Source organism: Pteronotus mesoamericanus, unplaced genomic scaffold, assembly GCF_021234165.1.
Source record: "Pteronotus mesoamericanus isolate MK-2021 breed Mesoamerican mustached bat unplaced genomic scaffold, CSHL_Meso_final contig_182, whole genome shotgun sequence".
Classification (NCBI taxonomy): Eukaryota; Metazoa; Chordata; class Mammalia; order Chiroptera; family Mormoopidae; genus Pteronotus; species Pteronotus mesoamericanus.
Genome location: NW_026555078.1, coordinates 17125222 through 17149404, shown reverse-complemented (window position 1 = coordinate 17149404; position 24183 = coordinate 17125222). Strand labels below are relative to the sequence as shown.

The 24183-nt window shown below is 46.9% G+C and overlaps 1 protein-coding gene across 1 annotated transcript in view; it reads left to right on the top strand.

Annotated features, from left to right (window-relative positions):
• The window catches only part of FLVCR2 (FLVCR choline and putative heme transporter 2), a 51858-nt gene extending 28905 nt beyond the window's left edge, over positions 1–22953 (top strand). Inside the window, exons 3-10 of the mRNA XM_054567239.1 lie at positions 918–1058; positions 11843–11910; positions 13173–13276; positions 16223–16333; positions 17477–17582; positions 17722–17833; positions 18409–18464; positions 22186–22953. Coding sequence (XP_054423214.1) covers positions 918–1058; positions 11843–11910; positions 13173–13276; positions 16223–16333; positions 17477–17582; positions 17722–17833; positions 18409–18464; positions 22186–22263 — 776 coding nt within the window. The 3' untranslated portion in view covers positions 22264–22953. The remainder of the gene's footprint in view (positions 1–917; positions 1059–11842; positions 11911–13172; positions 13277–16222; positions 16334–17476; positions 17583–17721; positions 17834–18408; positions 18465–22185) is intronic.
• The last annotated feature ends 1230 nt before the right edge of the window (positions 22954–24183 follow it).

Here is a 24183-nt window from a genome sequence, read left to right as displayed (position 1 = left end):
CCAGGGCTATTTCCAAGGAGAAAGTAGCCTGGCTGTGAAGCCAGGGGCAGGGGGAAACTTTGATCTTCAAGACATTAAACTGCATTTCCAGAGTTTCCTTTAACTGGAGAAAGAATGTTCTCCTGGGGTGAAGGGGAGGCCACATGGTGCTTGCTTGGACCCAGTTGGGGAAAAGTTTAGCTAAAAAACTGGTTAAACTGATATGCCCGCCAGAGAACTGAATAGCAGTCAATGCAATTAAATTGATTGTACCAGTTGTGCTGAAAATAGAATATAAAATGAATAGTTTTCCCCGTTGTCCTTCCCAGTCCTTCATGCCAGAGCGGCCACTGCCACAGGAGCATGCGGATCCTCGAGTCCCTCCAAGGCAGGGGTTTGATTCAGACCTTGAGGGACTCAGCATGGACTCTCAAGGTTTTCCTGGTTGAAGATCCTTTCACTCACTCAGGAACGATTACTGACCGCCATGTGCCAGGCTCTGCTGGGCACGGGCAGCACAGTCCCTTGCCTCTTAGGAGGAGCTCTGGGACTAAGCCACTCACTGGGCTCACCAGCCCTAAAGCCTCAGCACCTTTCTCTCTATCCGGGTGTCACTCTTGTGTCTTTTTCAGTGCTCTGTGAGGTGTTATTTGCTGGTTGTTCTGGGACTCCTTGACCCTTGAATACTGCCTGGGAGGCCCCAGCGGTTGCAGCCATCCAGAGGCCATTAAGAAAAAGTAATCAATAGGCCACTCACTCAGCCATAGATAGTGAAGAGCAGCTTCAAGAGAGGCAGCTGGAAAGGATTTACCTGAAGAATTGATACTTCCTTTTGAGTCTTAGCTCCTTCCGGGGTGATGGAGCCAGCCCTTGTCTATGTGTAACTATGGGGGTAAGCACAGGGATGTTCAGTGATCTCTCTGTTTCTTTCCTTTCAGTTTTCAAGGAGAAGCCTAAACATCCCCCCAGCAGGGCCCAGTCCCTGAGCTATTCCTTGGCATCCCCTGATGCTTCCTACTTAAGTTCCATCGTCCGGCTCTTCAAAAACCTCAACTTCATGCTGCTTGTCATCACCTACGGTAAGGTGCAGCTCTGTCCAGGAGGGTACTTGAACTGGGAATGGGAGACAAGAGGCCTGAGGTGTCTGTGCATCTTACTTCTTCCAAATGCCAAATGGGCATGTGAAGTAATTGTTTAGAGTCAACTGGAACAGTCGGCTCTGTCTCAGGGCCTTTGCATGTTCTGTAAGGTCCACCTAGAACCATTCCTTCCCATATCAGATTATCTGACAAATGGCTACCGATCCTCCACCTCTCATCTCAGCATCACTGTTGGCAAGCAGTATTAGGTGATGTTTCCTTCCTTATCGTGCTGTTTCACCTCCAAGTCTGTCTTCTCACTCAACTGTGACCTCCCTGAGAGCAGAGATTTTCATCTCTTTTTCTTTATAGTTATGCCTTTTCCTCATGAGCAGTGGCTGGCCTGGAGTGGATACTCCTATAGTTAATGAGTGAATGAATGAATGAATGAATGAATGGGTGAATCAATAAATGAACGCATGCATGCAGAAGTGAGTCTTGCCATATTAACTACTCCTCAACCAATCTTCCTTTATCTTATAACATTGACCTTTTTTTTTTTTTATCTGCAAGACAAATATCCCTGTTTCATTTCATTTTGTTGTCTTTTGGTAAGATACATGTACATCTTTATGCTGGTGTATCGGCTTGCCTCTCCAGCGTGGTGTTTCTGCAGCTTCTTTCCAACTTTTAATAAGAATGTTAGACCAAGTAAGAAGGGTAAGGACAGAACCTCAGGGCATTCCAGTAAAGAGATCCATCCAGCTATACTGCTATCCACCCTACACTTGACCATTTATTCCACCAGCTAGTTTAAAATCAAGAGTCAGCAAGTGTGTAACATGCTCAGTAACTATATTAAAAAAAATGAGATGGGTTTAACGTGACCTACTCTGAGTGAAACCACCATTGACTACAACCTTATGCCCTCTATAGACCCACAAACCATGTGTTTTATAACAATAGCATTTACTATGTGCCAAGACTTTTGACAAATGCTTTTATTTAACTTCTACCACAGCCATGTTAGGTACTGTAACTATCCCCATTTAACATATGTGGAAACTGAAACTCAGAGAGATTAGGTAACTAGCCCAAGACCACACAGCTTTCTGTGCAGAGCCAGGATTCAAATACAGGTTTGTCTAACTCCAACACCTGCACTCTTTATGCCTGTTACATAATTGCCTAGGACTGTACTGCAGTTTCATTTTAGGCTTATCAATGCCCTTCATTTCAAACTGTTTATCTACCAAGGCATTGATAAGAGGTGGTATCATCCATGGGTAGAGAGGCATGCCTAAGTATTTTTGGCATGTGCAATAGTTAGATGCCCTCTTATCTGGAATAGCTTTAGATCAGCGATTTTCAGCCTTTATCTTATGGCACATATAAACTAATTACTAAAATTCCGTGGCACACCAAAAAAAGTATTTTTTTCCAATCTGACAAAAAAAAAGTAGGTATAATTTTGATTCATTCACAGTGGATGGCTATTGTTGTGTTGGCTGTTGTCATTTTTTTTTATTTGACAATCTACGGGAAAAAGGAGTCAGTGCCTCTGATGAAATAGTCTGGTATCGCACGTTATTCCTGCAGCACACAACTTGACAATCGCAGCCCTACATAACTAGATTAGTCTTCAAGGTCTTGGGTCTCTACTTCTCATTCTCTCCAGCTTTTCAGTTTTTAGTGTATTTCTGCATTCATCCCCAGCAATAAGCTGGCTCATATGGACTGATGAGCAAAGCGGTTCACTCCAGAAGCATTCAACTCTGTTGTCTAGATATAGAATTTATTAACATTTTTCTCAAAGGCTTATCGCAGTGAGAGGGGGTTAAACCAGTCTGGATGTTTGTACTCATTTCAGAGAACCACAGGCCTAATTTCCATGGTAGAGAATTGGACTTGGAGACAAGGCTGTTTGCCAACAAGGAAATGATCCTTAGGCTTAATTGCAGATTTGAAAAAAAGTTTATTGAGCCATTACTGTGTGTCAGGCACCATGTTAAGTCTTTATATGCATTATCTCTTTTAATCTTCAAAACAAATCTGTGACATAGGTCCTTTACTTTATTCCATTTTGTACCTGAGGAAACAGAGGCTCTGGTTTAGTTCCTTGCCCACAACCGGACAGCTCCCACGCAATAGAGCTTAGACATACGCTTCTGTCTGTCTGATGCCACAGCCCCTCTTTCTCGCCATTGTGCCACTTTGCCTCCCCATGCAGGACCCAGCCTTGTGGAGACAAAGCCGGGGCTCTTTTCTTAGCCCACTTGCCCAAGTGGTCTTTGGGTCTGCCTTCCTCAGAATTCATTCTCCAGACCAGTTACCTGGGGGTTGCTTTCTTTTAGAGTGTGGGTCTAGAGTTTTAGGGTTTTTGAAGGAGGACCGACATATTGGCCAGCCACCTTTGGGATTTGGGGATGATGGGGTCTCAGCTTTAGTGTGTCTCTTTAAGGTTTACAGGTCATGTCAAGGCCGTCCACCTGAGAATCTCTGCTTTCTTCTCCCACCATCTTTGCTTCAAATTGAAAACAACAACAAAACCTATAAATTCAACACATGGCAAGGATTCTAGCAGATAACAGAGTTTCACGAACACATTTGCAGGACATGGGTGGACATGCTTAGGAGTAAGAGCCTTGAATGCCGGACCAGTGAGTTCAGAGTTGCACACAGGGAATGGGAGGCCAGAGGTTTGGTGTCCGCTCTGTCAATTCCTGACTGTGCCACCTTCACCCATCTGTTGTCCTACTTCCCACCACCCCTCAGAAAATAGTAAAAACATTTACTTCCCATTGAAGTTCTCTGATTAGAAATGAAAACTTTACAGTTAATTGCAAATAAGGACATGGCATGCATCCACATTGCTGTTGCATTGATTAATGTGCTGATTCCTATATACTTTCTTTGGTCTGAACTAGATTTCCCCAAGTAGGGAGTAGCTCTTGTGTAGCCCTTGGGATGTCCAGTGTTGTATCTGTAGTGGTTTTCCTGTGCTCTCCCAGCTGCTGAGTCAGCTACCCGGAGCTGAGGTGCAGTGATACAATGAAGGCGTTGGAGGAATTTCTCTAGAGGCTCTGGGAGGTTTGTGATAAAATAAGTGCCACCAAGTTAAATTTGAATTTCGGATCAATTCTTTTTAGTATAAACATGTCTCATGTGATATTTTGGGTATATTTATGTTAAAAAATTACTCATTTTTTTTCTGAAATTCAAATTTAACTGGTTATGCTGTTTGTTTAAGGAAAAAAACCCAAACATGTTTGGTTTGGCAGTCCACTTAGTGGGGAGGACCTGAAGAAGTGGGTTTGTGCTTGATGTTGCCAAACTATCACAAGAAGAAGAAACTCCCTCCTTCTCTAGTAAGATACCCTCCCTCCTCCAAGCCTGGCAATGCTGGAAGATGTGGGCTAGAACCAGATCCCCAGAGAGTCTAACAGAATTTGGGGTAAGGCAGGTCTTGGGATGTGTATTGGCAGTGGGTGCGGGGTGAAGAAAAGAACATTTCTTTGGCCTCCTTCTTTCTGTGTCTCTAGGTCTTGCTTTCACATGACCACCTCTAATCTCTTTTCATCAATGGTGATGGTGTGATGCTTGCCACATTAAAAAGAATCATTGAAAATTCTTCTCCTCTGAAGAATGTCCTCAAAGGGAATACTTTTCCATGTTATCCCCAGCCTTGCCTCCATTGCTTCTTTTTTAAAAGGGTTTTACTTATTTATTTTTAGAAAGAAGGGAAGGAAGGGAGAAATAGAGGGAGAGAAACATTGAGGTGAGAGAGAAACATTGATCAGCCACCTCCTGTACATGCCTCAACCAGGGAGTGAACCTGCAACCCCTCACCTTGCAGGACAACACCCAGCCAACTGAGCCTCATCAGTCAAGGTGCCTACATTGCTTCTGAATACTCTTCTAATGATAGTCATCTGAATTCAGAGCCTCAGTGTGTGTCCTGAAGATATCTTCCCTTGGGTCTCTCAAGGGCTCCATCATTGCCCCACTTGCATGGGCCTAGGAAGGGTGATTTGTGCCCCCTTACAATTCTGGCTTTAGAATGGGTATATGGGGCCTCTGGGACAACTTCAAGTGTACGAACATTCACATCATGGTGGTGCCAGAAGGAGAAGAGAGAAAACAAGAGATTGGAAACCTATTTGAAAAAATAATGACAGCAAACTTTCCTAACTTGGTGAAGGAAATAGACATACAAGTCCAGGAAGTACAGAGGGTCCCAAAGAAGATGAACCCAAAGAGGCCAACACGAAGACATGTCATAATTAAAATGCCAAAGGTTAAATACAAAGAGAGAATCTTAAAATCAGCAAGAGAAAAGAAGTTAGTTACCTAGAAGGGGAACCCCCATAAGATTGTTGGTTGATTTCTCAAAAGAAACTTTATAGGTTAGAAGGGATTGACAAATATTCAAAGTGGTAAAAAGCAAGAACCTACAGCCAAGATTGTTCTGCCCAGCAAAGCTATCATTTGGAATCAAAGGACAGATAAAGAGCTTCCCAGACAAGAAAAAGCTAAAGGAGTTCATCATGATCAAACCAGTATTATATGAAATGTTAAAAGATCTTTAAGAAGAAGATCAGAAATAAGAACCATAAAGTGGCAATAAATACATATCTATCAACAATTGAATCTATAAAACAAAATAAACAAGCAAAACAGAAACAGAATCATAGATACAGAGAGCGTTTTGATGGTTGCCAGATGGAAGGAGGGTCAGGGGGATGGGGGAAAAAGGTGAAGGGATTAAGAAGTACAAACTGGTAATTACACAATAGACATGAGGATATAAAGTACAGCATAGGGAATAGAGTAGCCGAAGAACATATATGCATGACCCATGGACATGAACAATGATGTGAGAATTGCCTGAGGGAGTAGGGGAAATGGGTGGAGGGGGCCAAAGGGGTGAAAACTGGGACAACTGTAATAGAATACGCAATATAATATAATTTTAAAAAAATTGATCTTTTAAAAGAGAATGAAGAAAGAGTGGGTATGAAATCCTTGTGATTCCCTGAGCTTGTTGAGGTCATGCTGGCCCTTTAAAACAAGGGTTTACTACAAGTTCAGGAAGGACAAAAGGAAAATAAACACAGAGTAACCAGAACACAGAGATAGGATCTGGGATCCATGTTCCCCGGCTTGCCTAATGATAAAATTCCCTGGGGTGCTTGACTTGAATGTGTGCATAGATTTTCATGCCTCTCTTCTGGAATCTCAGATTCAGAAAATCTGGGTCCGCCCTGGAAATCTGTTTTTAACAAGCACTCTAGGCAATTCTGGTTTGCAGCAGGGTTGAGAACCTCTACAGTAGGTGTGTAGTGGGTCATTCTCGTGGTCTTGAAGCCCCTTCCCCCCAGCTACCTTCATGTTGGTCCCACCACCTGGAGCCTGAGCCCGGCCATGGATCTCCAGTATTCCCAGGGCCATTTATTTCCAACCTCCAGAGTTTAAGAAATGCTCAGGGTTTTGTTGTTGTTGTTGTTGTTTGTTTTGTTAAAAGACAGATTCCTAGCCCCATTCCAGAAGATTCAGATAGAGTAGGCCCAGGGACAAGCCCATGATTCTGTGTTTTTGAACTCATAAGAACTTCTAATCCCTGGACCACAGTCTAAAAAATCTGCTCTTGACAAGGAGAGACTCAGAGTGATGACGTGTCCTTTCTGCCTTCCTAAAGCCCACCTCCTCAGTGACTGGTACTTCCTTTGGTGACTGATACCAGGAGTGACAAGGCCTTTCAGGGAAGATCACGTTTTCTTATAGGAATAGGCCCTCACCCAGCAGGCTTCACTTGCTGGGGCTAATCATACCCGCATATAGCACAGTGACCTGTATTCCTGTAAAGAGGAACTCACGCACAGGGCAGAGCACATGTTTTATTCCTGCCCTTCTTGTGGGATGCTGAACCCCTTGGTTTAGGTGGTGGAGTTGACTTGTGCTGTTTGACCTTGTTTGGTAACCTTCAACAATGTGGGGAGAGACATCAAGGCTAAAGGTTGATTCAGAAATCATACATAAGTTCCTAATTCCTAATTTTTGTAGAAATGGTTGGAAAGAATAGCAGCCTTCCAGGGTGAGACCCTGTACCCCTCCACACCCCTGCCCTCACTCTCTGCCTGAGCCCTGATTCAGTCTCCTGGCTGCCTGGGTTGGGGGATGGCTGTTGGTAATCCAGACTAGTCTAGCTGAGCCAGTGGGTCTCAAACTTGAACACTATGAGAAGTACCTGGAAGGCTTATTCACACACAGATTACGGAACTCCCAGGGTTCCTGTTGCAATAGGTCTGGGGAGGTGTCAGGAACCTAACGAGCTCTCAGGTTATTGCTGATCTGGAACCAGCTTCGCTAAACCACCAAGTCCCCACGTAAGTGCTCAGCTTCAGTAGTGTAGGTGAACCAGTTCAGGACTCTGTTTCCCTCTGCCTTTTTCAGGGTCACAAAAGTGCTGGTATTTGAGGTGGGTTGCTTCGCTCCCCATCCTCCTGTCACCAGAGTGGTTGTGAGCTCCGGGCTGGAGTCGCTTTGTCCCAGCATAGCCCAGGACCTCCAGGCTCTTGAGTTGCACAGGAAAGAATTCAAGAACAAGTCCAAGTGAGAGTGAAAGCAAATATTATTTAGGTAGCGAAAAAGAGCCTAGAAAATTGTGGGTTTCTGGAGACAGAATCAGGGAGTGAATCCAGTACAAGCTGCTGCTCACCTCGTTGCTGTGAAAGAAGTAAAAGTATGTGTCCGAGCGGACATAGGCAAACTTGCAAGTGAGTTTCTCATTGGGTCAATCAGTTCTTGAAATTTTATATTACGTTTGTACAGAAGGTATCCAGCCATATAATGTGAAAAATAGAGACATTTATTGAGTAAGATAGAAGGTACAAGAAACACTGTACATAGGAGAATGACACCTCAGTCCCCTTCAAAATAGGCACCTTGGGACCTCACACAGTTCTCCCAATCACCATCAGTTGCCCTGTTGTATTTTCCTAAATCTCATCAATGATCTGAGATCTCTTCCCCTTCAAAAGTGATTTTAGTTTTGGGAAAAGCTAGAAGTCACATGGTGCCGAATCTGGGCTGTAGGGGGGCTGAGTCACCTGGGTGACTTGATGTTTTGCCAGAAAACTCTGCACAAGATGTGATGCATGAGCAGGTGTGTTTTCATGATGAAGTTGCCAATCGCCAGTTGCTCATAGTCCCAGCCTTCTGAATCATCTGAATAGTTTCCATGGAGAAATGTTCAAGCTTAATGCAAAATTTGCTGCTCTTCTCACTCATTTTGAGTGTGACAGCCACACAGTACACGTGCCCACTCAATGGTGTCTACCGCCCCCACTGACTAGCACAGTGAAGTTGTCATTGTTCATGCATGCACATTCCAGTCCGCTCTCCTTGGCTGCCAGAATCCCTCAATGTTACACAAACTGTTCTCGTTACATTAACAATGGTTGGAGTTTTTCCAGACAGCCCTCATATGTTTCCAAGGGTGGGTTGACTCTGAACTTTGTGGTGCCAAATGCTGACTCTGTGTTTAGGTTGGGAGGAACATCCTTTTTCCTAATATGGTCTCTTCTGAAGTGTCATGGTGTTCATGGGGCCAAATTTTGTCTCCACCTTCTGGTTGGGTGGGGGGGTCTGTCCTTAATGTGGTCTGCTCCAGAAGTATCATGATGTTTATCCCTTGGGCTCCCCTTTTACTTGTGGTGTCAGTTTACATTATAATGAGCTTTGGGGTTGTTCTCTTGTCAGTTTTTCCTCCATCTTGGATTGATCTGATTTTAGCCAGTCCTTGTTGTTGTTGAATTCTACAACCACTACAGGAGTTTCCTGCCATAAACTGTTTCCCTTTGATCATGTGTGGAGGTGGGGGCTCTAATGAGAGGACCTAGAAGCTGATTGGCCTGAGGTGCCTGCTCCTACTTCTTCATTTTGCTTGTCTGGAACTTCCTCTAACTTCTTTCTATCCTGCCTCACTCCCAGATAATCTCCCTGTGCTGCCTGTGGATTTTGCCCTCCTTCTTCATTCCTGTTGGGCCCAAGCTGAGAGTAGCTGTTGCACTTGAAGCTGAGCATGACTTGGAGTGTTTTCTTTCCCTTTGCAGTATGAGGCTCAGGCCAGAGTCTGAGAGGGGCCGAGAGAGGTATGAAGAGCAGGACTAGTGGCTGCTTTCATCCTTCTCCCTGTCTATATTCCACCCAACACCCTTTTTAGGAATGTGTCTCTGTGGGCCCTCCTGACTCAGGAATGGAATTTCCAAGGGGCTGAGTGCATGGTGTAAAGGCTGGTTGGCTAAGCTTGTTGTAAGAAGTTGCTGAGAGCCTCAAAGCTGTGGACAAAAAAGGGGCTCTATGGAAAGTAAACTCACAGGATGATCTGATCATAAATTCCTAACTGGGGTAGGTCATGATAAAAAGTCACACCCAGGCATATAATTTCTTTAGTAAAAGGTGTATCTTTGCCTTAAGCAAACCCTGTCTATGCTTCTGTGCATCAAAGGTAGTGCACCTTTGAAATGCCCCCTTTCAGTCTGCTCCTTCTAATACCTGACCAACTTTTCAGATCCCTCCTTCCAAAGTGTGCACATAGCCTTAACTATCCTGTACCAGGAGTGCCCAACCTTTTGGTGTCTGTGGGCCACACTGGAAGAATAATTGTTGTTTTGGGCCATGCATTAAATACATCGCAACACATAATTGCACACACACAAAAATCTCATAATGTTTTAAGTAAATTTACAATTTTGCATCGGGTTGCGCTTATAGCCATCCTGAGCCACATGTGGCCTGCGGGCCACAGGCTGAACACCCCTTCATGCAACCCAGTCACTGCCTTGCTTTCTCCCACCTCCATGTGTTCTTCTTTATGTTCTCTCCTAATCTCAAATGCATGAAAGAAACTGCAAACTGTTATTTTCTGATGCATTTTTCTCAGTCTGTTGAAATCTTGTTTCCAGGCATATTCTCTCTCTTAAGGAAATTTTTGTAAATATTCTTGACAGGTTTGGACATTCTTATGTTGACAAAGTCCTCATGACCGTTGGTCTGGCATGCAGTTGTAGAGATGTTTGCTGACACTCCTTGGTTTGTTGACTCACTACAGCCCTGTGTCCCTAAGGACGTGGCATTAAACCCACCTCTCTTGTTTCCCTGGGGTGATCTGCTGGGAGAGGCAGGAATTCCAGGAAATTTTCAGTAATCTGTGCTGGGAAATTGCATAAGAATCAGTTTTGTGAGGGTCTAAAACAGAGTGTTTCAGAGCAAGGACACTAGAGCCATATAATCTGGGTTCAAATCCAGCTCTGCCACTTACTACCTGTGGGATTGTGGGAATGGTAAGCAAAACTTCCTTTCTCATTTTGCATGAGAATTTGACCTTCACTTAACTTTGTATCTTCTTCCTCTGGGAACCTGATGAAGAGAGTAAGTCAGCCGCACTTAACGCAACCTTGCTTATGATAAAAATGACCTTGTGATAAAAATGACTACAGCTGGGCTGGCAAACCTTTTCACATCTAGTAAGAAGCTATTCTTTGTGCTTTGCTAAGTATGGTGACCCTTTCACTGTCCTGTCCTTTATGGGGACCCTAGAAGCTATGCCTGTGGAGTTGTTACAAGCAACAGTGGCTCCTGTCAGGTTTTAAACCAGGGTGGTGGCCATAGCCACTTATCCCTGCACCTGAGCCATCACCTTGGGGGCCAAAGAGAGTATCTCTTGATGGCTCAATGGACTGGGGTCTTGTGGACTGGTCCTGTTGAAGAGGAACTCCTAAGGCTGCCCTGTCTGAAAGCTGTGTCCTTTTTAAGTGGATCTAATGTCAAGTGTGCCAATTGGTAGTCTTGTGAGCCTCAATGTTTAGTTAAAACTAAAAAGTCTCTGGTCTATTTGTTTTTAAACTCTGTGTGCCTTTGTCTCATCAGTAAAATAGGGATGATAATACTACCTGCCTTCTAGGGTTGTTGGGATGATTGTAAGGAGCTTAGAACAGGGTCTAGTACATAAGTATGGGCTGCTATCATCATCATCATCATCACCATCATCACCCTCACCATTATTGTTATTAGGATGGGAGAGCAGGAGGCCTTTCTCCTTTGGGTCAGCTCCACCCTCAGCTTAGTTACTAACCACATGGCTTTGGACAGCTGATCTCATTCTCTAAAATCACAGATCCTTACAGTGTATTTTAGGTTTTTCATTTATTTGTTGAATGAGTCATTGAATTAGGAGAGGCAACTAAATGTTAGGGTCCTTTCTGGTTTCAAATATATGGTTTTGTGCGGCTTTGACTCTGAGAAGAAAGCTGAAAGAGGGATGGGGGAAAGAGGTGAGAAACCACCTATAGAGTGCGTGGTGTCAGGGGTCAAAGGTCTGGAGCCACCCGGAGAGGGGATGGTTCATTAGGAGGACGTGGACGGTGTCCAGGAGTCCTCCTTACCACATAGGTCCAGCCAAGGCTTAAGAGAGGAATGTTGACAATTCTGACCTTCGGGTAACGCTTTCCTGTGTTTCCAGGGCAGGGTTAAAGGGATCAGAGGGCAGCGATGTGCAGCTAAGAATAGGCTGAAATGGCTATTTTTGGTTGTTTTGGAGTATTTCTTTGAGAAAAACTGCAGAGTCATGGTGTACTGCCTGGGTTTGTCTTGTCTGAGGACACCACTCACAGTGGCAATAAGGAGGAGGATCTCTGACTCCCCGCCCCGCTGCGGGGAGAGGTGCGCAGCGGCCCCTGCAGAAGGCTGACCCTAATGCTGTGTGTTTCTCCCTCCCTCCTCAGGTCTGAACGCTGGGGCTTTTTATGCCTTGTCCACTCTGCTGAATCGTATGGTGATCTTGCACTATCCGGTAAGGGAGTCCCATGAGCGTGCTGGGCCTGGAGAGACTGAGGTTTCTGAGGCTGTCTCAGCAGGAGCTGGGGTGGTAGTTAACTCTTAGAGCTCCCCCCCTTCCAGGCAGCATGGTATGGTGCTTATGGGACTTGGAGGGCCTCATCCCCAGCTCTGGTGGCACTATATTGTGTGACAAGCTAGTTAGGATCTCTGAGCTCTCATTCGAATCTATTTTCTGCAAAAGAAGCATAGTTACTTACTGAAAGATTATTTTTAAGATTAGCAAGTAAATAATATTGTGTGTCTATGTATCTTTCATATATATTATTTACACATAAAGTACATAGCATAGTGCCTGGCAATATAGTAGGTAAACATATATGGAGAGTCACATCTGAAATATATAATTTGTAAAATATGGGCAACGTTTAATTTTGGTTAGACTCTTAGTTACTCAACTCAAAGTATTTTTTAAATGTTTCCAGAACCAGTGAGGGCTGGATACTCGGAATGGGATTCTGAGTGTCCTGGATTCAGGAATTCCAAGTCCAAGCTCCTTGTGAAAGGACCAGGGTCTCACAGCTGCAGAGGTGGCCACTGTGGCTAAGTGTTCTGGTTTTGGAGTGTGGCAGGCCTGAGTTCAAATCCTAGCTCTGCACTTAACAAATGCCTAATGACCTTGGACTAATAGGTTAATCTCACTGTGCCTCAGTTTCTTCATGTGAAAAATGGGGAATACTCATTCCTAAACTTATGGTGGGGAATGATGAGAATTAAATGAGGTAACAAGGTAAAATCCTCAGCATGGTGGCTGGCTCATAATAATAAGGCCTCAAAAAATATACAACTATTATTTTACCATTTCTTTTGACACTGATACCTCCAAAAACTGAAGTATGGGGTATTTGGATATACATACTTGTTTCCTCTTCTGTGAAATGGGAATAATGATAAATAAGATAAAAGAGTTGCTATAAGAATTACATTTTTTAAAAAAACTCTACCTGGAAGTGGTTCTAAGGACAGAATTTGGTTCACCTCAGCATCCAGTATCATACACATACATCTGGGATGATACTCATATGTTGGGAGCTGCATCTGTTCTAGGATTTCCTCCCCATTGGCACCTTCTTACAGGCTGTCTTGTCCCGATACATTCTGAAAATGGCTCTAATGGAGCCCGAGTCCCTTGCCTTTGCCCCTTCGCCTCACGGTGACCGCACTCGGTCTGTGTCCTACTGCTGGCTGACCTTTGGGGGCTGTGGTTTTCTTTCCCAGGGAGAAGAAGTGAATGCTGGAAGAATAGGCCTGACCATTGTCATTGCAGGAATGCTTGGGGCTATGATCTCAGGCATCTGGCTGGATAGGTCCAAAACCTACAAGTAAGTGACTCTTCTTCTTGGACTGAGAATCAGGGGACGCAATTTTGAAATGACATACTCGTTCGCAATCTAGCTCCAAAGGTTTGGGTGCGGCAGCTGAGTGGTCGCGTGGGCAGTTCAAATTTAGCTTCTTTGAGCCTCAGTTTCCTCATTTGTAAAATGAGGGAAGCAATACCCACCCTGTGGGGGATCTTAGGGAGATCTGAGAAAAAGGACCTGAGGCCTAGCCCAGTACCACCCCACATACAGCCATGGGAGGAGTCGATGAGGGAGAAGTGAAAGTGAATGTAGAGAAAATGTCAGCAGTTGAAAAGTTTGGGGAATCTTCAAACAATGGAATGAGGAGGTGATTCCACTGGCCTGTTCTCATGGCTCCCTTGGACCATATGGGTTTACCCACGGTGCTCTGTGCTTACTTTGGTTTGCAGTGTATTCACTTGTAATTGCTTATACCTTCTTGGTAGATAGTGCGATATGCTTAGAGTTTGAATGCTCAGTGCCTTTCTTAGAGTCCAGAGTGGTCTTTCTAAGATTTTAGTGCACTCATATGCCAGACAAATCCAGAATGCTTATTAAAGGTACGGACTCCTGGGCTCTACCATCATGGATACCAATTCAGTAGGGGAATCTGCATCTGTCTCAATTTGCTGCAATTCAGTAGCCAGGCTCAGAGAAAGACTCTGGATTAAACAGAGGCCCAACACCCTTCTCTTCTTACTGCATCTTTTCAGTGCTCTGTATGCACTGGGTGCTCAATTAATGCTGGCCAGTGGGGCGGCTGCCCGGGTTGTCCTGCGCTGGGGCAGGGTGGTATTCTGGGCTGCTTTGTTGAGGCCTCCAAAGTTCCCAGTGTCTGGAAGCAACAGACAGTGGCAGACCTGTTCTCTGCCACACAAATCCACTTTTGTGAGGCACTGGTCAGCCCAGGTCTCGCCGTGGCTGCCTTACTCAAATGCCAACTGAGGCTGTCCCCGGGGATGTGGCTGCCTCGCTGAACATGATGGAGGACTTGGCTTGGCTTAATTAACTGCTGCTGGAGCTTGGCTGCCATCTCGTCTCTGTCATCCGTCAATTGCTTGCTTCAGCCACACCCGAGAGCAGTGGGGACTGGCCTTCTCCAGACCAGTGAACAGCACTGTTTCTGTTTCCGGGGCCTGCTCTGTGGCAGGAGAAGGAGGCGCTGGAATGTTGCTAGGCTGGAACGTGGGCTGCAGACGATGATGCAGATGAAAATGCAGTGAAAGGGCTGGGGAGGACACTTCCGGACCTAGCCGTGGCCAGGTGCTCTGCGTCACTTGATGCCCACATCCTGCGGTCAGCAGGAGACCCCCCCTGCACTGCTACCCAGGCAGAAAAAGGATGAGTGAAAACTGTGACCTGGTCTTTGGGGTGCCGGTTCTTTTCTCCCTGAGGCTCCCAGATTTTCCCGCCTGGTTTGGAGGCTGGAAATCGGGTGGTCGGGTCCGTTTGCCACAGGCTGGAACTGCAGATAGTTTTTCTAGATGGGTCCGTGGTTTGCGATGAAGCTGTGGTTAGATAAATCTGGTGAAAGATGAGCTGGTGGGTCAGTGAGACAGAGTGGTGTTCACGAAGTTGCTCTCTGCAGTGTGGGTCGGACTGGATGCCAGAGCAGGCGGAGGAAGAACAAAGCTCCTCCATGGGCAGCAGCTTTGAAGCACTGGGTGGGAGCGGCATCCTTCAGAGGCTCTGGCCTTGGGCTTTTCCAAAGCAGCACCCACACAGAGTATTAGTATCCTCCCTGCCATAGTAGAAGGAACACAGGGTTCCAATCCCAGCTCTGCATTTACTCAATGGGTGACTTTGGACTGTAACGTAACAAGCCTGAGCCTCAGTTTCCTCCTTTGTAAAAGTAGGGATAGTTATACTTCTCTGTCAGGGCTTTTATGATTGTTGAACAAAATAGTAAATGAATGGAAGATGTTTAAGAGAATCCCCAGCACCCAATAGATCAGGTATCAATTTCACATTACTATAGTATACGTTTGCTGATGCCCCTACCATGTTTGTGGCTTCAAGGGAGATGTGCGCAGGCCTTCGGCTTTCATTGTCTGAGACCTGATGGTGGCGGCGGGAGGGCAGAGGTACTGCAGAGCTGGGAGAGGAAGGCGGGTCCAGGCAGGAGTCAGGACCCCTGCTGCGCCCAGAGCGGGTACTGGTGAGCCTGGCGCAAACCAGTTCCGTGCTGATGGTCCTTCAGAGGGGACAGCCAGAGGGAAATGTGACAGGGAGTGAGCGGGGCTTTCTCGCTGGGGCCAGACACTTAGTTCAGAGTCGGAGAACCTTCTTAGTCCCTGCTGTCTGGGGGAATTCACATTGAGCAGGAGAAACCGTGCTGCCTTGTGCAAGTAGCAGCAGGAAGAACGTTCAAGATGACAGAGATAATCTAAAAGTCACGGCACTTCTCAGCATTGTCATGGGATCTTGGGCAAAGCAGACGTGCAGAACTGGGTGGCTTCTGGGGTCGTCCTGCACGCGGATGTTTGTCTTGTTTATTCTCCTGGTGGGGGATGAGGAGACGAAGGAGCTGTGCCACTCTCGCTGCGGGTAGGAAGTGGAGCGTTGAAGTGCAGCTCGATGCTGTTGAGAGGGCTCTGCGGGAGGAGAGTACACACGCAGCAGGATGGCTTCATGCTCTGCTGGTCCTACCCTTTGTAGTAAAGACCACGTGTAATTAAATAAGTATCTGTGTGATCGCTGGTTCAGGGTCCATCAACCTCATGGACAGAGAGTTCTGTGAGAGCAGATGTCCCAGCACACAGCAGAGGGCTTCACACACAGCAGGTGCCTGATAGACACTTGTAGAATGAATGAATGAATGAATGAATGAATGAATGAATGAATGAGTGAGTGAATGAGTGAACGAATGAACAAATGATCCTGTTGAAGTCAGAAGTGTATGAGTCAACTTTTTGTTTCTGCTTGTAGGGAGACAACCCTGGTGGTCTATGTCATGGCTCTGGTGGGCATGGTGGTGTACACAGTGACCTTGAGCCTGGGGCACCTGTGGGTAGTGTTCATCACCGCCGGCACATTGGGGTAAGTCTGACCTTGGACAGGTTTTACTGGAGAGCACCATCCCATTGGTTCCTAGAGCTGCCGATGTTAGTATCGATCCCTATGCTGCCTTCTCACTGATCTCTGTGGAGATATACAAATGGTGGCCAGAGGTTTGTTTTTTTTTTTCCCTTTTAGGTGCATATGAAAATACCTTGCATTTTTATCAGAGGCCTTGTTTATGTGTAGCACTTCAAAAGGCCACCTGGAGCTTCCAGGCCCATCTGTGCAGTTGGGGTGCAGTGTTTTCTTCACCGAGTCTTTTTTAGCTCTGCCTAGGGCAGCACGGGGTCATGCAAGGTCTGGGTCCTGGGCTCGGTTCTGCTGCTGACTACCTCTTAGACCACAGGCATGTCACTCAACTGCTCTGAGCCTCCGTCTCCTCATGTATAAACGAAGATAGGTGGCCTGCCCTGTAGAGCTGCTGGAAGGATCGAGAGAGAGAGAGAGAACAGATGTGAAAGCAGCAAGAAATGTGGTGTAGATGTGAGAAATTAGAATTGAAATTTTTTAGACCTGTCATCTGAGAAAGCATTGGAAAGAGCACCCCTTCCACAGGGGTTCTCTGCGCAGCTTCATGTCCTAATTATTTACTGTGGGCAGTACATGAGTGTGTGTGTGTGTGTTGGCGGGGGGCAGGGGGAGCTCCTCAATCCTTCTCAGCTGGTGACTCCCTGGGGGAAATAGGGAGGGCTTTGAGCTCCTCCAGGTCCCATAGTCATGGGGATGCTGTTCAATATCCGGGGACTTCCTACTCCCAGCACAGGGCCTGGGTACCCCCGACACAGAGTCCCTCCACGGAGGGCCGAACACTCCAGACATCCCCACCCTCCTGTAAACGCTGACCCTGCCTGCAACTGGTGGCTGGATGTAGAAGGAGCAGGGCTTCTCAGTACAGAGGCCTCCTGAGTACAAAGCCTGTTGTGAACGCCTTCCTGGCCTTCAGGGACCTCTCTTTCCTTGGTATGGCATCCTAGGGAGTGGACTGATCGATCATTCAAGGGCCTGGCATGTTTTGACGGGTAGAAACAAAACAGGAAAAGGAGTTCTAAGGGAGGAGGTGGGCTCTCCATCCTTTCTGTTCTGGAAGCTCTCCATCAACTTGTTTCTTGATCTGGCCTCCAGGTTCTTTATGACTGGCTACCTCCCGCTGGGGTTTGAGTTTGCGGTGGAGCTGACCTACCCAGAATCAGAAGGCATATCGTCTGGCCTCCTCAACATGTCTGCCCAGGTAGGTCTTATTTGGTGGTACAGTGGCTCTTTGTTCCCTGTTCTGCTTGGCTGGTGTCTGCCTTGCTTTATGGCAGCTCAACTCTACTGTGGGCTAGTTGACTGGGCCCTTGTTTCCAGTCTCCTGTGTACCTTTCCAGGTATTTGGGATCATCTTCACCATCTCCCAGGGCCAGATTATCGAGAACTATGGAACCAAGCCTGGGAACATCTTTCTGTGTGTGTTCCTCACCCTCGGAGCAGCCCTCACTGGTGAGCTGGGGGGGGGGGGGGGGGCTTAGGAACACATGAGGCTCAAGCTGCTTATGGACTTAGGCAGTTTGGGACCCGGTGTCTTGATTGACTGTACAGATCAGGGGTACACATGCAGGACAGAGGGGAGGTCTTGTCAGGAAATCTGCTTGGGAGGCAGGAATATGTTTTTGGTGGAATGAGCTTGGGCTGTAGAGAGAAAAGACCCTTGTTTGAATCCCAGGCTGTTAGCTGTTTGACCTTGGGCAAGTGGACTAACCTTTGGGAGCCTCAGTTTCCTAATCTATAAAATGGGGGTTATTGTGAGAATTAGAGCAGCTCATGCCAACACTCTGGCAAATGTAAGTGATCTGCAAGGCCCCTGTTGGCTTCTGCCTGTCGGAAGCAGCAGTCTCCAGGCTTTATCAGGGTAGGTGACAGTGTGCCCCTAGCTTCCTGAAGTATCTGAAGTAGGTCTGGGATACCTGTGACCCTTAGCAAAATCAGGGCTCCCCTCTCTTGGATGAACTTGAGCATTGTCCTGCTTGATAACTTGGTGTCTCTGTTGCTCTTCCTTCTCGATCCCTTGACCTCAGCATTCATCAAGGCCGATCTTCGGAGGCAAAAAGCAAACAAAGAAACTCCTGAGAATGTATGTATGTGAGAGCTCACTGGGCTGAAATCTGGGTCCCAGGCTGAGGATGTGGCGGCGTGGGTGGGGGTGGGGGAGCTTCCGGAGTAGCCGAGCTTGCAAATGTGACTCCACAGTTTCCTCAGCCGCTATTTCAACACCGCCTTCCTGCCGCTCTTTCCCAGGCTCCTCTCCAGCTTCCATCTCTTCCCCTGACCTCCCTGCTCTGGTCCTCAGAGCATGTCACTATTGTCACAGTCTGCTGAGCAGCACGCACCCCTCCCTGGGCTCCTGAGCCCAGTTCTGGGGTCCTGGCTCTGCTGCTTTCAGCCTGGGGTCAGTGCCAGACAGGAAAGGTGGGAGGCTGGCTGTCCTCCTGTCTTGGCAGTGGTGGCCCAAGGCAGTGGCTCTCCTGGCTTGTGACAGCCCCTGAAGCAGTGCTGTGGAGATAGAAGGACCAGAGCCGATGGACGGCCAGTAGGCCCTAGAAAGGATAAGTCAGGAGGCAGGAGCTGAGTGATGGCGGTGAGGAGTGATGGTGGTAGAAGGGGAGAGAGCCAGGAGTATGATCTACAGCAGGAAAGTGTTTCCCTTGTTTTCTGATCAGCTGGGAATCATTAAATCTTAGGAGGCGTGGAAGTGGGATTTTTTTTTAAACAAAAAACAAACAAACAAAAAGCCTCTCTAAAACATATTACAGAGGTAATATATATTCTATATAGAAAAATTTAAAAATATAGAAAAGTGCACAAAGTTTAAAAATTATTCTGTAATGCCATCATCTAGAGGTGAGATGCTATATTCTGCATTGATTCGTACATGCCCGTATCCCCTATACTATGTGTGTGTGTGTGTGTAGATATCCATATTATATATATACACATACATATTGTTTTTAAATAAAAATGGAATCTTGTTTTTTCTTGTGTTTTTACTTGTGAACACTTATTAGCTCGTTAGTCCTTTACAACATACTTTAATAACTGCACAATGTTCCGTTCTGTGGGTAAGCCATGATTTACTTAACAGTTTTCCTGCCCATGGACATTATGATTGTTTCCAATTGTTGTTTTAAAATCACATTGCAGTTAACGTCTTGGAAGCTGAATTTTTGTGCATGCTCTGAAGCACAGTACTCCCTTGAGAAACAGTTCAGTGGTCATGCACACTTTTAAGACCTTGATACGTATTGCTACACTGTCCTCCAGCAAGGCACTGTCAATACCACCAATTTATAGTGCTATAGCAGTCCATGTGTGAGTGCCAACATGGGGCGTTTATCCATTTGAGAACTGCCAATTTTCTAAAGCAAAAATGGCACCTGAAAGAGACATATTTAGCATTTTAAGGATACGTGTTGGCAGATTGATGATAATCTTTAGTACTTTCCTATTTGTCTTCTGATACCATGCTAGAGTTGGCAGTGCCATGTGGAGGGAGGAGCTCGGACTGAAAATTAGCTGGGGAGACAGGGAAAGCCTCAGGGCAGGGATGCTGTCTTCCAGACAGGCGTGAGGACCACAGCAGTGCTGCTGTGGAGGCGGGCTCCTGCCTGCGCTGCACACAAGGAAACAGTGGTTTGGAACACTTTTTGTGGACATAGAATGAGCCTGGGAAAAGGTGCCTGGAATAAGACAGGATAGATTTCTCTTGAAGAGGTTTCAATTTGGTGTGTGACGTATTGTGTCAATTGATGTAAGATTTAGCCATGCTTACTTTATAATGTAAAATTCAATTTGTTGTGTGACATATTGTGTCAATTGATGTGAGATTTAGCCATGCTTACTTTATAATGTAAAAAAGAACAAAGTAAAGGCCGCCTATAGTCCTAGTGCCCAGAAATAACCTAGTAACGTTTTAGTCCACTTTTCAGTGTTGCTTCCTATGGGAATGCTTGTGCACGTTTGGTTTTCTGCTTTGCTTGTTTACTTAATTCAGCTTGACAACCTTTCCACACCATTACATTCTGTAACCTCGTATCTGCGTGCATGGACACACACACACACTTGCATTTAGTCTTGTTGAATATTTAGGTTATTCCAGTATTTCACTACTGCAACCAGGATCTTTGTGCACGTGGATCAGGTTAGTTACACAAGGTTGCAGTTGTTTTTTGTTTTTTTTTTTTGCACCTTCTTTTTTGCAGTAATGGAAGTGGCACTGAATAGGACTAGGAGACAAATCCAATGCTGGTTCTCAACCATCTCTGTCCCTGGACAAGCCACTGTGCATCTCTGGGCCTCACTTGCGTCTGGGGCAGCTTAGTGGTATGGGGAGGTCAGAGTCGTGCTGTGCTGGGCTGGACCCCCAGGAAGCCGGGGCTGTCTCGGAGCATCCCCGTTCCGGAGCCCGCCGTGGTGGTGTGAATGAGACCTGCACATTAGCACACAAAGTCATTATCAGAGCCAGGGAAAGCCAGGCTCACAGCAGATCTGGCCAGCACTGCTCTTTCTATTAAGGGAGGTGTCTAGTTTCTGTAGAAATACATAGAATCTATGGGCCAGGGGTAACTACCATGCTTGACTATGAAAATCTCGGTTTGGGTTTCCATTTTATTCCAGTTGGAAGAGTGGTTATGCCTCCATTTCCACTAATCTGTGTTTCTAACTGTGATTTCAAGGCAATGGCTCTGGGGGTGGGCAGGTGTGTGTGCACAGGTGTGTGCGCGAAGGTGTGAGCACACATGTGTCTGCATGTGTACATGAGTGTACATGTGCCAGAGAAAGAGACTGATTCACGTGCGTTGCTTGAATTAAGGCTTCCTGTGACTGCGGCTGACCTGGGGCCACAGAGCTAGCAAGACTGGGAATGGGAGGCTGGGCGCCCACCGCTGTTGCCATTGCCACGGTCTGGCCCTGAGGCGCTCTGAGGAGGCACCATAGACACAGGCTCTAGCGTGGCCCTGCACACACCCCTCTCGCCCCTGAGCGGTGTTGGCAGTGCAGGGCTGTGCCGTGCACGGCCTTCTCCCTAACTAGGTGAACCCTTGAGCCGAGAAGCAGAGTGCTCCTAAAAAGGAAATGCCCAAGGTGGCCATATGAAATGAGTGTCCCCACAGGATATTTTCCAGGCCATATTAAATTCCAAACCCACCTTACAAATGTGACCCAGAAGGCTCCCCTAATCCTGTACCATCTCTGCCCAAGACAGCCAAAGCCAAACTGTCCCAAAGTCTCTTTTTCTAGGTATCAAGTATACATACATATTTTTAGTCATTGAGTTTATACATGCAACTATGCATCCTGCCTTTATAACATGTTTTTGTTGTATCCATTCCATGCACATCCTAGTACTATTCTTCATCCTGGGGGCTGCCTCCAAATGTGGGTAGCTGGAAATTCAGAGGGAGCTGCAGACGTGGCACTTGGACCGCTACTTGATGGTCCATGCAGGTGACTTGTCGGCTGTCAAATTGGGGAGGGGGCGTGAGCGGAGAACTGCAGCACTTGGAGTGGGACGGTTTGTAGCGACTGTGGCATCTCAGAAAGCTAGCCTTTTTGGTTCTTCCTTTGATGACGTTGTGATGGGGGGGCATGTGAGAGTTTGTGTTTAGCGGACACACGGGGGCCAGGGGCTGGCATTTCTTTTCTTGCTCCCTTTGTTCACTCTTGAAGGTGCTGGGAGGCCTCGGGCTCTTGTTTTCCCTGCTGATTACGCAGTCACTGAGAGGCGGTCACTCCAGCCCGGGGTGGAGTCCTGTGCCTCCTCACCCAAAGGACTGCCTGCCTGTTTTGCCTTGTAGAAACTCCAGGAGGAGGAGGAGAAGGAGGAAAACAATACCAGCAAAGCGCCCACCACGATGTCTGAGGAGCACCTCTGAGAGGGAAAGGTGGTTGTGACCCAAGGAACACAGAATGCTCCCCCCACCCCGCCCTTCGGCCAGCACAGCTCTCGCTGCCAACACAAAGGTCTTCGCTGGCAGCTTCTGCGGAGAACCAGCTGGAATATTTGTGGCTTGGATGGCGGTGCCTATGCTTCTGGAACCCATTCAAGAGCTTGCCTGGTCTGGCTGGGGAATATCGCGTCTTTCACCAAATGCAGACTCGATTTCCGCTGCCTCCCCTCCTAGGTTCTGGGAGCTGGTGTTGGGAGAGGCTGGTGAGTGGCGGAGTCAGTCCTGGCTTTGCACCTTGCCTTCCCTCCTCACCTCCAACCCTCACGGAGGAAGCCTGCCAAATTATCACCGAAGGAAAACTTATTCAGGATGTTAACTTTTTCTAATGTCTTAAGACCGTTAGAAGCCCAATTCTAAGGAGCGGCAGCTGTTCTGGATGAGAGTCACTCTTGAGTCATTAGACTAACTGCTAACTTTCTGTGGGAAAGGAAGCATCATCGGAACAAACCCGTGGGCACTCTGGGCCGATGTTGTACTGGCCTAATGTTGGGGTCTGTCTCCAAACCCTCTTTCCTAAGAGCTGATCAAACCAAATGTCAATAAACTTGAGACTTTGTTGTGCCCCTGAAGGAGAAACTGATTTGGGAGAGGTAACAACCTAGGCCTGTGAGAATGCTGGCGGTCACCATATCCGGGAACCCAAGTAGCCCAGTTTGCGAGCAGGGAGGTGCTTTTTACAAAAGAAGTCCTTGCCCAGAAATTCTGTGTGTCAGTCACCTCTGGTGCCTCTATCTGGACACAGCCTTGAGAAACTAAGTACTTGTTTTCTCTGGAGAGAGGGAATACCAGCCAACTTCCTGTAACGGTTATCGAAAATGAACCTTAATTCATTCCACTCTGAGAAATCCAGCACTGCGTCTGAGATGAGAGGAAAGGGCCAGAAGGAAAGGTGGTGTTGGGAATGGGAATCGAGTCTCCTAGAATCAAGCGTATCCCACCTCTGGTGGGCACAGTATTTGCGCACCCACCCTCTTCTGGCAAAACCCTTTTATCGGATGCTGTAAATATAAAGGGATTCCCTGTGAGCCAACCCAAGCTGACCTCCTCTCCTGCTGAACCTGCTGTCTGGCTCTACTCCTAGGCGTGGGTAGCATCTCTGGAGAAAAAGACGTTTTGGTAATTTTTCCTGTGCACTGAACAGCTGCACTCATGACCATTGTGCTGTTTTGCAGTGGCTACTGCCCAGGCCTCAGGCTGTCGGAGCAGCCTGTGCTAGCAACGGTGCTGGGGTGCTTGGGTTGCTGCTGGAGGAGCCAGTGTGTGCGTGCGTGTGCGTGTGTGTGTGTGTGTGTGTGTGTGTGCAGACACTGAGTAATAAGTTCACACTTCAGGTAGGGGAGCAAAGGGGTCGAGGAGCGGTGGGGAAAAAGCATGCCTTATTTTTTGATAAGGAGAGAGGTGTTTAGCCTTCTGTCCCTTAAAATGTATTAACAAAATGTTTACCAAATCCATTGCTTTCTTTTATGAAACAATCTCTTTTCTGTTGTAAACCAGATGTTTGAAAGCAATAAAAGATTCTCCAAGTGGTCTGCCTTGTCCTTTGATGGGGCAGAGATGGCTTTTTGGTAGTCCCTATGAGATTATTGCACATTCTGAGGGCTGGAGGGGTGCTGGGGTGGGGGGGGGGGGAGTTGGGGCCAGAGGAGCAGCTCCTGAGGCCTTCTATAGAAGTGGCCGCCTGTTTACATAGCTGTTCCCATCCTAGTGGGTTACTTTTTAAAGACAAGGCTGTGAAAGTTACTGTCGGCCTATGTGGGAGACTGCAACTCAACGTCCAGCGCATGACCCTGGCTGCTTTCTGTGTATTCTGGACGCATGAAGGTTCACTGAGTGTGAGTGCTGATG